At 52.6% G+C, this 14,085-nt stretch overlaps 7 protein-coding genes across 7 annotated transcripts; 3 read left to right on the top strand and 4 right to left on the bottom strand. All coding sequences in view use genetic code 12, as the record gives it.

Moving 5' to 3' along the window:
• Window positions 1–45: 45 nt before the first annotated feature.
• On the bottom strand, window positions 46–3,051 carry ROM2 (Rho family guanine nucleotide exchange factor; the record flags this gene model as incomplete). Its single annotated transcript, XM_034156213.1, has 1 exon — window positions 46–3,051. One exon carries the CDS (start codon window positions 3,049–3,051, stop codon window positions 46–48), a length of 3,006 nt encoding a protein of 1,001 aa, XP_034014867.1.
• Window positions 3,052–4,458: 1,407 nt separating this feature from the next.
• Window positions 4,459–4,740, bottom strand: DIURU_000344 (uncharacterized protein; the record flags this gene model as incomplete). The annotated part of the gene is made up of 1 exon (XM_034156202.1): window positions 4,459–4,740. One exon carries the CDS (start codon window positions 4,738–4,740, stop codon window positions 4,459–4,461), a length of 282 nt encoding a protein of 93 aa, XP_034014866.1.
• A 600-nt stretch (window positions 4,741–5,340) lies between these two features.
• ARC18 (Arc18p) lies at window positions 5,341–5,865 on the top strand (the record flags this gene model as incomplete). The annotated part of the gene is made up of 1 exon (XM_034156191.1): window positions 5,341–5,865. The coding sequence occupies one exon, from the start codon at window positions 5,341–5,343 to the stop codon at window positions 5,863–5,865; it is 525 nt and encodes a 174-aa protein (XP_034014865.1).
• An 85-nt stretch (window positions 5,866–5,950) lies between these two features.
• DIURU_000342 (uncharacterized protein) lies at window positions 5,951–7,804 on the bottom strand (the record flags this gene model as incomplete). The annotated part of the gene is made up of 1 exon (XM_034156180.1): window positions 5,951–7,804. The coding sequence occupies one exon, from the start codon at window positions 7,802–7,804 to the stop codon at window positions 5,951–5,953; it is 1,854 nt and encodes a 617-aa protein (XP_034014864.1).
• Window positions 7,805–8,504: 700 nt separating this feature from the next.
• DIURU_000341 (uncharacterized protein) lies at window positions 8,505–8,978 on the top strand (the record flags this gene model as incomplete). The annotated part of the gene is made up of 1 exon (XM_034156169.1): window positions 8,505–8,978. One exon carries the CDS (start codon window positions 8,505–8,507, stop codon window positions 8,976–8,978), a length of 474 nt encoding a protein of 157 aa, XP_034014863.1.
• A 1,168-nt stretch (window positions 8,979–10,146) lies between these two features.
• On the top strand, window positions 10,147–10,974 carry DIURU_000340 (enoyl-CoA hydratase/isomerase family protein; the record flags this gene model as incomplete). Its single annotated transcript, XM_034156158.1, has 1 exon — window positions 10,147–10,974. One exon carries the CDS (start codon window positions 10,147–10,149, stop codon window positions 10,972–10,974), a length of 828 nt encoding a protein of 275 aa, XP_034014862.1.
• A 1,696-nt stretch (window positions 10,975–12,670) lies between these two features.
• STD1 (Std1p) lies at window positions 12,671–13,585 on the bottom strand (the record flags this gene model as incomplete). The annotated part of the gene is made up of 1 exon (XM_034156146.1): window positions 12,671–13,585. One exon carries the CDS (start codon window positions 13,583–13,585, stop codon window positions 12,671–12,673), a length of 915 nt encoding a protein of 304 aa, XP_034014861.1.
• Window positions 13,586–14,085: the final 500 nt, after the last annotated feature.

Raw genomic sequence — 14,085 nt, 5'->3', positions numbered from 1 at the left:
GGGGGGGGGGGGGGGAGTTGTAAAGTTGTTAGGAAGTAAAAGATTTTACTTCAAGAAGTCGATCAGGACGATGATGTCGTAGCCGTTTTCCTCGCACGCGTACATCGCCTCGTGTTCGTTCAGGTAGAGGAAACGGATGTTCTCCCCGACAAGAGAACGGAGAAGCGTTGTCAGGTGCAAGTCGCGGATCTCGACGAAACCCGGTTCGAACGCCAACAAGTAGGGGAAGAAAAGCGCCATATTCTGAGGGGTCCCTTCCCAGGCGATGAACCAGTCGTGGTTGATGCGCCAGCCATTGCGGTTGATTAAAAACACGAACTCCAGGTAGCACAACATGAACTCCTTATTCAAGCGGTGGATCGCTAACGGAGTCACCTGGTCGCGCAAGATGGCAAAGTCAAGCGACGGGTCGGCCTCGTCCAAGATCGGTTCCTTCTGGCCGTCCTTAAGCAGCAAGATCTCAAACCCTTTGGTGCAGCCGATACACAACTTGGTCTTGAGGAACGAGATGGAGACGGGGTCCAGCAGGAACAGCACCTCTCTGATCTCGGTGCGTCTCAGCTTGTTCTTGCTGCGGTCAAACGGGTTGGTGGGCTCAAAGATGATGATCAGGTGCAGCGGCCCCACTTTAGCGCCACACACAAGCAACTTGCCGTCGCAGATACCCGTCTTGAAGAACAGCAACGGCAGCGCCAAGAGCTTACCCAGCCTCGTATTGCGGGCGTGGTCGAGCGAGTCGCAGCACGAAAGGTCGTACTCGAACAATTGTTTGTCGGCAAGCACCAAGAGCTTGCCGTACTCGACGAGCACCTCGATCTGGGTGACGTAGTTGCGCAGGATGACGATAGTGGGGTCACTGACGATTTTCTCGGTCGAGGTGGCCAGAATTTGCCGGACAGTCAGCAACCAGAGACCCAGATCAGTACCGTATAAAAGCTTCTTGCCGCCGTGGAAGGGGACGGCACAGTTGATCTTGTTCAGCCCGTAGAACTTGCGGGTCTCGTACTTCGAAAGGGTGAAGAAGTCGTGTTGTTCAATCAACTTCTTCTGTTGCTGGTAGATCTGCTGGAGGATCTGCAGTTGGATGGTGACGTCCTCAGCAAACAACGACACGTGCACTTGATTAGCGCCCAACCCTAAGAAGTTGATTTGGTACTTGGTCTGGCCACCACCGGTACCGAAATTCAGCGTTTCAATGCGGTTGCGGATCAGCGGGTCCAGCACCACCAGCTCGTCGACACGGTGGGCGAGGATCAGACGCGTCAGCGGGGCGTCGATGCCCAGATTGACAAACACCAAGCCCAAATACATCGGCTTTTCGTACACTTTGTGGTGTTCCCTCTTGTTGTGGATTTTGTGCTTGACAAGAAGCAACGCGTGCTCAAACAAGTACAAGTCGATGCGCTCGTTATCCCGCTTACGGTGCAACAGCGCCTGGTAGATGATGCGGTGGTGATACAGCAATTTGAAGTTCTTCTTCTCCAACGTCTGTTTGCCCAAAAGACGGTGCAACACCATGATTTTGTGTCTATCCGTCAGCTCACCCGTCTGGGTGTTGATCTTCAGCAAAAGCTTTTCGATTTCATCTTTGGCCCGAGTCAAATTCTTATAATCAGGCAGCAGTTCGTCGGTGTTTTTGATGATCCCTTGGAGCAAAAGCTGGTATCTAGCTGGTCTCTGGACCCCTTTGATTAAGAACGACAGCAAATCTTGTTTCCGCAGCTCAGGCTTCTTCTCAATCGCGTCTAAGAAGCGGGCGTATTTAGGGTTCACTTGTTGTTGGCGTTCGTGTTCAAACAGGGCAAACACTTTATTCCCCAGATAACGGACAAACGGGTCAAATAACTGGACGTATTCGAGGAACACGTCGGCGATGGTCAGGATCACTGGTTTCTGCTGCTGTTGGCGACGGGTGAGTGCTTCTGAGAACTGCTTTGCGAGGCGCAATAAGTCACCGACACCTCCGAAAACGGTATGGATGAACGTCTCCCGCTGGTGTTCGGGGATAATGTTATTAGCCGGGTTGCGCAACGGCATGATGTAGAAGTCGGTCATGAACTCCAAGTCCTTAACGTAGTCTCTCTCGGTATAGATAAACTCGTAGATGAGCTCTTGGCGCATTTTCTCTTGCTTTGAAAGCAGATCAAGCACCAGTTGCGGCACCGTCTCGTGCCACAACGTCTTATTCTCCTCGGTCTCGCCCAACAGCAACCGCAGCACGGCGCGGCGCAAACCACCGGCGGGTTTCATGTTGAGACGGGCCTGTTGTTCCAAACGACGAGGACAGGCAATCGAGTAACAGAGAGCGTTACGTGTACAGGTAGGCGAGTAGCACTCGGTCAAAATCGTGAACACCCCGTTGGACGAGTCCAGCTGGGGGGGAGCCAGCGGGTCGTCGGTATAGGTGCGGTTAAACGCGTACACTTCGTGGACCAGGTCGCGCAACCGGTGCTGGTAGGTGACGTCGTGGAAGAGCTTCTGGGCGTCCAACAGGCGGCCGAGCAAAAGCGCCAAATTGCGGTCGTTGGTGCGGATAAGCCGGCAGATAATGTCCACCGCCATCTTACCGGTAAACGTGTCGTGGTACTCCAAACCATCTTTAGTGTTAACCGTCAAGATAATCGCCTCTCTAAACTGTCGGGCAACAGCAGAAAGCATCGCCGGGTACACTGGAGGACGTCTCAGCTGTTGGCGCGGCGACGGCGGCGCCACGGTGGATGACAGCGAGAGCGCCGCCAACAGCGTCGTCGACGGTAACAGCGTCGCCAGCGCCTTTTTCGTCAGCAACAGCGAGAGCTTGGAGATCGAGGTGAACGACCGAGATTTCAGCGAGAGCAGGAAGGTGTGGCCGTCCTTCAGTCTCAGCAGCAGGTGCAGCGCCTGGCGCGGCGGCGGCGCCTGCGCTTGGTTCGACGCAGCGGCGGCGGCGCTGGCGGCATAGTTCGCCTGGCTATTTTGCGCCGGGTACGTCGTCGTCGGCGAGTACGGCTGGTTGTATTGCTGGTGTTGTTGTTGTTGTTGTTGTTGAGGTAAAGGTGGCGCCGGCGCCATTCGCGGGCGCCACAGCGCCAGGTTCAACAGTCGGGTGCGCGGGTTTGACGCGGGCATTTGCGGTTGGGGAGGAGGGAGCGCCGTCTGCCCGGGGAAAGTGGGCATCTGGGGCGACAGCGCGATCCGCCGTTGGTGGTCGGCCCCGCCATAGGGACGTGTGGGCGGTGGTCCTTGGCGCGGCGGCGGCGGCGCCCGCCGCGGCGACGAGTGCGCCAGCAGCAGCGCCGGCGCCTGGCCTGCGCCCACGGGGTACGGCGGCCGGTTAAATTGAAGCTGGTACAGCGAGTGGGTCAGCGCCAACGAGTTGAGCCGCCCCAGGTCCGCCAGCTGCAGCAGCATCAGCTGCGACCGCCCCGGGTCCAATGTCGGCGTCGTCGGCGTCGCCACCGGGTAGCCAGGGCCCGGGTAGGGTTGCGGCACTTGTTGCGCTGACGGCTGGCGGGAGCGAGGGTACGGCGGCTGGCGGGATGCGCCCGTCGGGTACGGCGTGAACGAGCTGTCGCTGTCATGTCTCAGCTGGTGGTACGGCTGCGGCACCGGGGGCGCCCCTGGCGGCGCCGGCGCTGATGGCGCCGTAGTATTAGTCTGAGTAGTATTGGTCTGGGTGGTGCCGTTGGGCCAGGGGTCGGCGCCGTCCACGGAGCTGTCGAAGTCTTCGAAAAACAGCTGGGGTAGCAAGTGCGGCGGGAGGTTCACCGGCTTGTGGGGACTGGTGTACCCCGGGGAGTTGTGGTACAGCATTGGGCACGACCTTGAGGGCACACGGTGGAGGGTTCCCGGCAAGCGGTGACTTTTTTTTGACGAGCGCGCGTGAGGGGCGGGGGCGACCCGGAATTTGAGAGTGAAGGGGGGCGAAATCGAGTGAATAATCAGTAATTACTCGACTCTAATAGGATGAAAGTGTTTATAGGTAATTTGTCTCTTCTATTTCTTTATTTTCCGTTCCTTTTGTCGGGTGTAGGCCTCGTGACTCTGCACTTATGGGCTAATTTGGCTGGCGGTGGTGGGTCGCGGCTGGGGCGTAGCTCGCTCTGTCTCTCGGTCCCAGCCAGCGCAAAGGAATTTTCTCGGTGCGACTCTAAGGCGGAGAAGGCTGAGAAAAAAAAAAAAAACAGTGGGGAGGCGTGTGCTACGTTTGTGCCCAGTAAACTATTTTTGGTACAAATAAAATTCTTAACAAAAATTATTGCGACGCTAGTAAATCTTGTAAAAGAACGGAGGTGTTGTTTTTTTTCCCAGTAGGACCTCGGTTGCGAGGCTGACGAGCCGTTGGTTGCAAATTGCTACTGGCAAGTGCGCCTCGGGTGTAGTTGCTCCGGAATGGCGTGGTCGGTGAACCGTGGAATTGTGGGCGGGACCACAATCTGTTGCTAAAGTGTGTTTGATATTTTGTATTCTATTACATAATTACTTGGAGTGGGTTAAGGTGAGGATTTTGTCCTTGATCACGTATTTCGGTTTGGCAGTGGGGACCACCCACGACACCACCCAGTCAAAGCCATTAAGCAGTTCGTGGCCAGCCCAATCGATGATATCGACCACCAGTTGGATGGGCTCGGTACACCTGATCGCAGTGACGTAAGGTTTGACCGTGGCCTTTACCGATTTCACCGCCGGTTGTTTGTGGACAGGTTCGTAGACAACAATAACCACCGGGTACAGCTTCAAATGGGAAGTGAGTTTAGACATAATGGCTGTGGGTAGAATTACAATCATTATATAGCCAGTAGTGGTCTGGAAACCTCGAGTATTTGTGCAGAGTATAGCCTTACGGCGTAGCCTTCAGTGTAGCGTAAGCATGAGTTGCACAGTGGATCCAATTGGTGATGGATTTGATGGCTGGTGCTATTTTTTGAAGATCGAGGACATAACAATGGACCCTGTCAATTAGTCAGTGGAACAATGGAGGGATATAATTTGAGCTGATTCACAAAAGCATCCTCCAAGAAAACGAAGCTTTCAAATTGAACGTTACAATAAAAAACGCTCGAATGTCTAAATCAGCGTGAATTGACCTTGAGTATATATAAATTCGATTCAATCAAGCTTTCTTTTCTACCCCTGGTCTACGGGTATTTTTCATTAATCTAAAAGCACACCCAACATCTAGATTTCCACCAATCTCACGGTTAGAAATGCCAAACTATATTTCTAAGTCAATTAATGACAGTAACATATACTTGCAAATCAGTTTTCAGCTCGTCTTTAGTATCTTAATCAGTTATAGATCATATCGCTGGCTGCCACAAATCTCGCACTTTTATCGGTCGGCGCACCAACCAAGTCACCATGCCCGCGTACCACTCGACGTTCGACACCCTGGAGGGGGCGACCCAGACCATCGGCAACCTCGTGTTGCTCCCCATCCACACCCAATACAGGGGGCCGGCATACCCGCCCGACCAGGAGTACGACATCGTCGAGGAAACCCTCGACTTGTTCCGCGCCAACTCGTTCTTCCGCAACTTCGAAATCAAGGGCGGCGCCGACCGCTTGCTCATCTACGGCATCTTGTTTGTCCTGCAGTGCCTCTCGAAATTGAACAAGACGACGACGGTGAGAGACGCCCACCGCACGTTGAACTCGTTGGCCGTCGACCTGTTCGCGTTGCCGGGCGACATCGGCTTCCCGCTCAATTCGATGTACACGCCGCCAAAGACGAAGAACGAGGCCGACATGTTGAGAGCATACTTGCAGCAGTTCCGCCAAGAGGTGGCTGACCGCTTGATCAAGCGTGTCTACGGCAATGACGATTTACCGTCAAAGCACTGGTTGGCGTTCACCAAGAGACGGTTCATGAACAAGTCGTTATAGACCCCCTACAAAATACGTACGAGCAATGATATATATTACAACTGTCTAGGACCGGCCTACACTGGTACACACCCCTTTAAACCGCTTACATCTGGCTGCGGAACTTGCGGAAGTTGTCCCAGGCAAACTCGTTGGGGTTGGGAATCTTGACGATCTCGACGCGGCTGGCGAGCTCGGGATTGTGCAAGTCCGGCACCGTGACCACGTACAGCACGGGACGCTTCACGTCGGGGTTAGGCCCCTGGTCGTCGCGCTTATCCGCCGGTAACGTGTGGACGATCTCGGGGAATACCAGCGGCATCGTAAACTTGTTGAGGATCTCAAGGTGCAGCGAGTGGAGCGGTTTCGGAGGCGGCGTAGGCAACAGCGGCACGAATCTCTGTTCTTGAAATTCGGGACCGTCGAGGGCAGCGTCGAATTGTTGGCGCATTCTTTCGTGGCGACGACGCGATACTTCGTAATTGAACCGTTGTACTCTTTCTTGTTCGGCACGGTCACGATTGATGCGGGCCTGTTCCTTTTGTCTCCACTCCTCAACTTGTTTAGCGTAAGCTTTACGTGACTCAAACTCGTCGCGGTACACTTTCATGGCGTAGATCTGTTCGAAGTCGATCTTCTTAAACCGGTAGTACAGCTCCATTGTTTGTCTCAGCACCTCACGGTACAGATTAAGCAACACGTTGAACTGTAACAGATTGTGTAAGTGTTCAATGTTTAAAAAATCGGCGACGTAGTCTTGATGAGACGCCAATTTGGCTTCAACGGCGGCCTTATTATAGCGAGGATGGACTAACCCTTTAATATTTTGGTTAGCTCGGTTGGCTGGTGGTTTAGCCACGCGGTGAGTGCGTTTCACAGGACGTACCAGCATCGGGATCTTAGTGATTCGAGTCACCACAGATTGGTCCTTATAGGCACTGGAAGGGCCCCGGTTTGCTCTCAGATAAAAGTATTTCAGTAACGTGTCACGGTCACCAGTATCAATTGCCAATTGTTGAAGTTGTTTCGAAGTGGGAGTATCGGTATCGGCACCGTTTTGAGGCAGAGGCAACTTAGGACCAAACTTACTGGGTTTCTCCGGGTAGTAAGCGGCCACTTTACACAAGTGGCCAACATTAAACTCGTGGAAGTAGCCTTGGCCCATTAATACCAGCTCAGTAAAGTCGAGAGAGTTAGGGTCAATACCAAGGTTTTCCCGCTTTTTGCGACGCGTAACCAGGGCTGGACTCAGCGAATCAACACCGATTGATTGGTCAAGCACCGCGTCCAAGTCAGGGTTATCGTAGAGACCAGGGTTATCTTGAAGCACAAGTTCACGATCATGAAAGCTCACCATCTTCGAGGGAGGAATAAACTTATAGAGCCCTCTTTCCTTATAAAATTGAAGCTTAGAAAGCTCAGTAAGACAATTATAGTTAGCAAACGTCGGCTTGATCGGGGTAACCAACCCTGGAAACACTTGGGCCGCGGTAACCACTTCCACCTTCAGCTCCTTTGTTGGACCACTAGGCAACGGTGGCGCTTCAGTATCTTCACTACGGCCACTGGGATTAGTAGTGAACACTTCTGAGTTGGTAATTGACCCATAAATCTTGTTTAAGGGAACATAATACCATTGAGGAGCTTGTTGTTTCTTCTTCAAAAGTTTATGCGCCACAAGCTGTTCATTCAACTCGGGAGTGGTCTGAGCGAAATCGTTGAGGGTAAGCGGACTGCGTTTGACCAATTTAGCAATCAATTGGTACGACAGCGGGAAGTTCCACACTTTGGCGAGGTGGTGGACAAGCACGTTTTTCTCACCGTCAACGGTGAATGTCGGCACCACAAGCTCACCAACGTTTACGGAAGTGTCGGTGTCCATGGAACCATCGGCAAACTCAAGCAGAGCCCGCTGGCTGCCTTGGGGCCGGTACTTGCTCTTGGGAATGGTCACCTCCATGGTTCGAGTGGGAGTGTGGAAAAGCGTTTCGCGTCGCGAAAAAATTAACGCGACAAGAGGCCTAAACAAGGGTATGATGGAGAGAGAGGTTTGCTGGAGATGAATGTTGTGTTTTGATTTTATGATTGAGAGACTGAAGTGATTGTTAAAGTGTTTTTACGGTTTCTGTGATCATGCAATGGCTTATAAATGGAAACAGAGGGTGTTAGTGTGGAATCACTACATTAAAGTTGAGAACAGACACAGCTGATGAGTACGCCGTGCTTTATGATTTTTTGCATTTTGGATTACGCTATCATGAGGGGAGTTATCGCATTTCTATCCATGGCTTGCCGTTCAGCATTTTGATGATTACAGTTGAGTTATAGTGTCTGATAGCCGTTCACCAAACTCAAATCAACTGAGGAAACCGAAAGCCGGTCGCTGCGGAATTAAGCTTTACATGATCATCTAAGGGGTAGGGGGTTTTAGGAAGGTATACGTGCCATCATCAAAATCACTGAGACTCCTTTGGCAATCGGCAAATTCTGTACACCAAGTCCTCCCCCGCTTTGAACAGAGCTATCATGGTTGGACCACCCACTGCTGCCGCAATCAACCGCTTGCGGGAGCTACTCGGGACTTGAATCGCTTGTTTGTGCAGCTTCCGACTCGTGACGACAGGGACCGTGTCGTTGACTTTCTCCTTGACTTTTATGACATGGATGATCAACACTACGCTGAGAACGTTCTCATCGACGAGACGCTCCAGCGTCCAATTCTTACTATCCTTGCTAACGCCGCTGACGACGCTCGCCAAAAGTTGACGGCATATGTGCAAACGACAGGCGAATGCGCCACTGCTCTGATTGTTGAACTCAATGCGATCTTCACTGATTTTAAACAAGCAATGAACAGAGAAAGCACCCACGAAGGCAGATTGCGCCTAGAAGCCGAGGCTGAAGCCAAAGGGGCGATCGTCACAAATAACTTTGACGCCGACCACCGCGAGAAGGTGTCTCGTTTGGTAACGCTCTCTGCTGAAGAAGAAGCCCACTTCCATCGGGAGTATGATATCTGGCAGCGTACGCAGAGCTACCTTTATGAAAAACACCGTGAAAAATTGGCACAATTCGCCGCCGAAACGTTTGCCGGTACCAATGTTATCGCGGTGAGATTCCCGCCGTTTGCCTAAGTGTTTGAAGTGAAGTCGGAAACTGACCCCGCTGGCTTCCGCGACGTGTTGTTATGGTTGGAGTGAAGCTCCAGTAAGTATCAATTGAAAGGTTGTAATTCTTTGGTATATTTAAACCACTTCGGTCTGGTAGGAATCGGTAAGCCATAAACTGCAAAGGCGACCATAAGTCACTTGGGGATTATGTCAAACCTGTCAACCGTGCCCTTGTGGTCAAACCTGTCAACCTAGCCCTTGTGGTTTTTATTTTGGATTTGCAGCGATTTCCTGTTCAACTTCTCACTATTTTTCACAAGGTCTTTCCTTTGTCGGCTTTTACCGTTTTTTGCACAGAAAATTTCAAGTAAAACAAATACAAAGCAAGAAATCAAAAAGACTAAACCAGGTATGACTTAGATTATTTCTACTTTTGAATTATCCACTTGTTCTGCTTGAAATTTCACTACATTTGACCCGGACACTAACATCCAGAACCACTCCTTTTAAACCCACCAGTGCTAAACCCAAATTACTAGACCACAAACTACCACTACAATGATTGCTATTCATTTACACCCACCGTTGATTCCACCACAGGGGGCACCACTTTACCGCCCCTTTCACCTTCGCCTCCACAACCTCGGCACGATTCACTTTTCGCGGGGGGGATATCGGCATCGGCCGCAACCGTCTCCTCCTCTTTCCTTTAGGTGGTGGCCTCCCCTCCTTTCGTATACCTACGCCATTAACTCCGATCGCCGAGGAAGCACCGAAGCCGAGGATCGAAGATAACCGTTAGCCCCCGGCAGCCGCAGTCGCCGTCGCACCCCATCCCCCTTGCCTCTCGCGGTAGCCCCCCTCCGCCTGCCCCGCCACACTCGCACCGCGCTAACAAATTTCCCCCGCAAAAACGATAACAGACTACCACACATACGTAAAAGAGTACCGCAGTAAAGGCAATAAATAGACTGAAACATCTACCGTAGACTATCCTTAACGTCTACGCACTCGGCCAAGGCTAAAATCGCATACGTCTCGCCACTCTCCGCATTTCGGAGTGGCTCGGTACCCACTCCGACTTCACATGCCGATCCCCCCACAGGCACATGAAGCCCGCTCGCACATAAAACCAAAGGCGCGGCCGCCCCTGGTCGACACCCATATCACAACTACCACCCGCAGTATCAATATGTCCGTTGAGGAAGACATCACCTACGAAGTGAGAGAGCGCACCACCATCATCACGTTGCGCCTCCCCAAGAAGCTCAACGCGTTGACGAGTGCCCACTACCTCCGCCTCGGGAAATTGGTCCAGGAAGCCGATGAAGAAGAGGACACTGTGGCCACGATTATCCAGCTGACGGGTAAATACTTTTCGGCGGGCGCCAACTTTGCCGATAAGGAAATCATGCTTGCCAAGCCCGAGGAGCTTTTCAGCCACGAGTTCTGGTTCCAGCGGTTTGTGGGGCGTAACGTGTGGATCACCGACCTTTTCCACAACCACACCAAGATCTTGGTCGCCGCCTTGAACGGGCCGGTGATTGGGTTGTCGGCTGCCTTGGTGGCGTTGTGTGACTTGGTCTACGTCAAGGACTTGTCGCTGACCTACTTGTTGGCGCCCTTCTCCAACTTGGGCTTGGTGTGTGAAGGGGCGCTGTCGCTGACGTTGTTCTTGAGATTGGGGTGGCTGGTGTCGTCGGAGGCGTTGTTGTTGGCCAAGCCTATCTACGGGAAGACGTTGGACAAGGTGGGGTTGGTCAACGAGCTGTTTGACGGCCAATTCGCCACCACCGAAGAGTTTAACGCTCACATTGAAAAGAAGTTGTATGAAGCGTACAAGGACTTGCACGAACCCTCGATCTTCTTCAACAAGCAATTGCTCAAGGCTAACCGTGACGAGTTGATCAACTCGGCCAACTCGAGAGAAGTGATCAAGGGGTTAAACAAGTGGATCGAAGGTGTCCCGCAACTGAGATTCGCCCAATTGGCGCAAAAGGACGTCCAACACAAGTTGTAAGCTATAGGATTATACGCGGCGAGTGTCGCCATTTCTAGACATAAAGTCTTGACCGAATTGTAGGAGTGACCCTGACCGATTGGCGGCAATCAGCCCTGGATTTTATCTACCGATTTACACTGATGAATTAATTGATAAAATCTTCGGTGACTTGTTCTACTGCGTCGAGCTTTGATCATGGTGATCTCCCCATATTTCAGTTTCATAATGCTCATAGTTTTTCGTAAAAATGGCGATATCGTACGATGATCGGCAATGTATAGCTTAAACGAAAAGCTAAAGATATCATCGACAGCATCAGCAATGCTCTCAATTAGTCAATTGCGTTCAATTGTCGATTCAAATTGATTGATGCCATTCTCGCAACCACGGTGCCCACCAATTGGACCTTGGAAACACCGCATAGGTAGCAATCAAGCCCCTTCACCAATTAACCGTTGAAATCACCAAAAAATGACACCATTGGTCTATACTTAGCCCCGACGACCCCTTCCACGTACATCACCACCCACTCCCTCGCAACCACCACTATATATAATGCTCTATGACCATCACTGGTGATTTTTGTAGTGTAATAGGAGATGAGGGTGTGGGTATGGTTAACTCCGGCGATGGCGGTGCCCATCGTCTCCTATCCCATGGCGGCGACGTGTGACGTCTACGACCTTGCCATGTGCGGCCCTCAGCCCTGCCCCACCTGGCTGAATGTGCAACTAGCCAAATACAACCAGGCGTGTCTCTGGCGGCGGCGCGGGTGGTGCCAGCCCAGTGCCAATAGCGACCTCGTCCGCTGTTAACCCATCTATTTAGTGCTAGCATGTTTAATTTAATTCCGAATAGAAGGTGTCAAGTCCGCTTTATTTCTTTTTTTCTTTTTCCGCTTATCACGAGAGATATGTTCTGTGACAGCCTGGCTATGATACCCCACTATTCAGAGGACTCGCCAGGGCCCCAACCTCCATAAGGCACGAGGCATCTCGGGGAATAGGGGCGCCATTGTCCGAAATAGGGAAGCGTGGGGGTGAGACACCGTTTTCTTGGTTGCTCCACTCTCCACAAAACGCCGTCCCCCTAGGCGTTCTCAGAGGCTTAGCCCGCCCCCGGCAGCACCCGCTGCGGACTAGTCGATGCTTGGCTCGGCTCCGGAGGTCATTTTTCCGTTTTTGCTTCCGTACTACACAGCACTAGTCTCCATGGAAGGTTACATTATAATTACCCGGTGCCGCAAAAAGAAAAAAATGCCACCCTGCGGCGCCGGGTGAATTATGTGTCGAAAATTCCACCGTGCGCCAAAAGCGCCGCAAATACGACGTGCCAAATGTAGAGGGGAACCTAGAGAAGTAGCCTACGAATAATGGGATTGTTATTGGTAGACAATGAGTAGCCTGGTGCGTCGGGGGAATTATCGGGACACCGCTCCCTCCCCTGCTATCACCACACTACCCAGGCGGTTAATTTTTCCGAGACTATCCGCGTCCACAGCAAGCAGGCGGCGGCAGCGACCGCCCCCCCACCGCTATTGTTCGCAAATTATTTATTTCGGTGACCACGGTAATTTTCGGAAAAACCTCATCTCCAGCGCCGCCTGGATTTAAACTCCGCCAAACTGAAAAAAAATGAGTATCGTTTACTAGGATATCGTATATCGTAATGCTGAGCCCGCCAGGGGATGAAAGAATGCTAGATGGAGAATGCTCTACTCACTGAGACCGGCCCGGTGAAACACTTCGGCGCGCACCTCGTCCCACAACTTCTTCTTGACGTCCTTGGCGACCTTGTCGCCGCGGGCCTTCGCCTGCAGCTTTAGGCGGGCCAATTTAACCTTATACTCGTGCAGCGTCAGCGCCGCCGCCGCGAGGTTGATGAGGTAGTTGCGCACGGCGATCTCCTTGTAGGTGTGCGCCAACGCCGGGTGGGTGTTGTTGAACAGCAGCGTCTGCTGGATCTGGAGGAGGCGCAGCTGCTTCACCAGCACCTCGGCGACGTTCTTGCGGAAGACGTCGTCGAGGTCGTGCTCCTTGTAGATGTTCAGCGAGTAGAGGGTGATGATGAGGTCGTGGTCGCTGATGGTGGGCGAAAGAAGGACAATGTGGCACTGGCGCGCCAAGTCGCCGACAAGCTGGGGGAGCGTCAGCGAGTAGCTGAAGTCGGGGGTCAGCGTCACCATCGGCAAGTGGGTGAGCATCAATTTGCACCGGGTGGCATTCAAGTTCCAATCAATGAACATTTCCTGGTGCTGGTACTGGAGACCGCTCCCTAGCGAAATGTGGGCCATTTCTTTGCTCGAGGCGGCGTCGCCACTGAAATGGGTCTCGTGGAGGGTGATATCGTTGACTAATTGTTCGACGGTGATCAGCACCGCCTCCTGGTCCTCGGGGATCGTCGCCGTCAGCAGCGAGTAGATCAGCGGCGCCAGCCGGACCAGGCGCTTCGCCAGCAGGAAAATCAGCAGCGCCAGCAGCCGGAACAGCAGCGGGTTGTAGTAGGGGGCCGGCGCCAGCCTCACCAGCAGCACCTCGTGGCCAGCGCCGCCGAGCGGCAACTGCTGGTAGATGGCGTGCCGGGCCAGGTCCTTAAAGTGTGCCGGCGTCTGTGAGCTGGGACGGTTCATCTTGGAGTTAGCGTCTCAACGGGCACAGGCTCAAACAGAACAAGTCGCTAAGAGGGGGGGTAGGTGGTGATCGGCAACCTTTTTTATGGAAATGGCGTTCGGATAAATAGGAGGAAAAAAGCGGGCCCGGTGCGCCTGCAGGACGGGGCACCCGCCGTGACAAATACGGATTATATAAGGCACGGAAAATATGGCAACAATGGCCATAAGAACAAGAATGTACTACCATGAGAATCTAACGAATCGATTAGTACCCTTGAAACATTAAAAAACCTGGTAATTTGGCGATTCATCGTTGCTATTTGGGGTGTTTCCCGGGGGGCTACCCCGGACTGCGGCGCACAATATCTTTAAGGACATTATTCTGCTTTTGTCTCTGTGCAGGACGGGTCATGGTCTTCCCGCGAAGCAAAAAGGAATTTTCGCAGTGGCTCCGGGGTGAGCGTCCGAAGCGACAGCGCAAACCCAGCGAAGAGAAAAAAAAAAAAAGCAACGCGCCA

This window comes from Diutina rugosa (genome assembly GCF_008704595.1).
Source record: "Diutina rugosa strain CBS 613 chromosome Unknown scaffold23_size180195, whole genome shotgun sequence".
NCBI lineage: Eukaryota > Fungi > Ascomycota > Pichiomycetes > Serinales > Debaryomycetaceae > Diutina > Diutina rugosa.
Note: the sequence above shows the minus strand (reverse complement) of the source record. Positions and strands in the feature narration are given on the sequence as shown.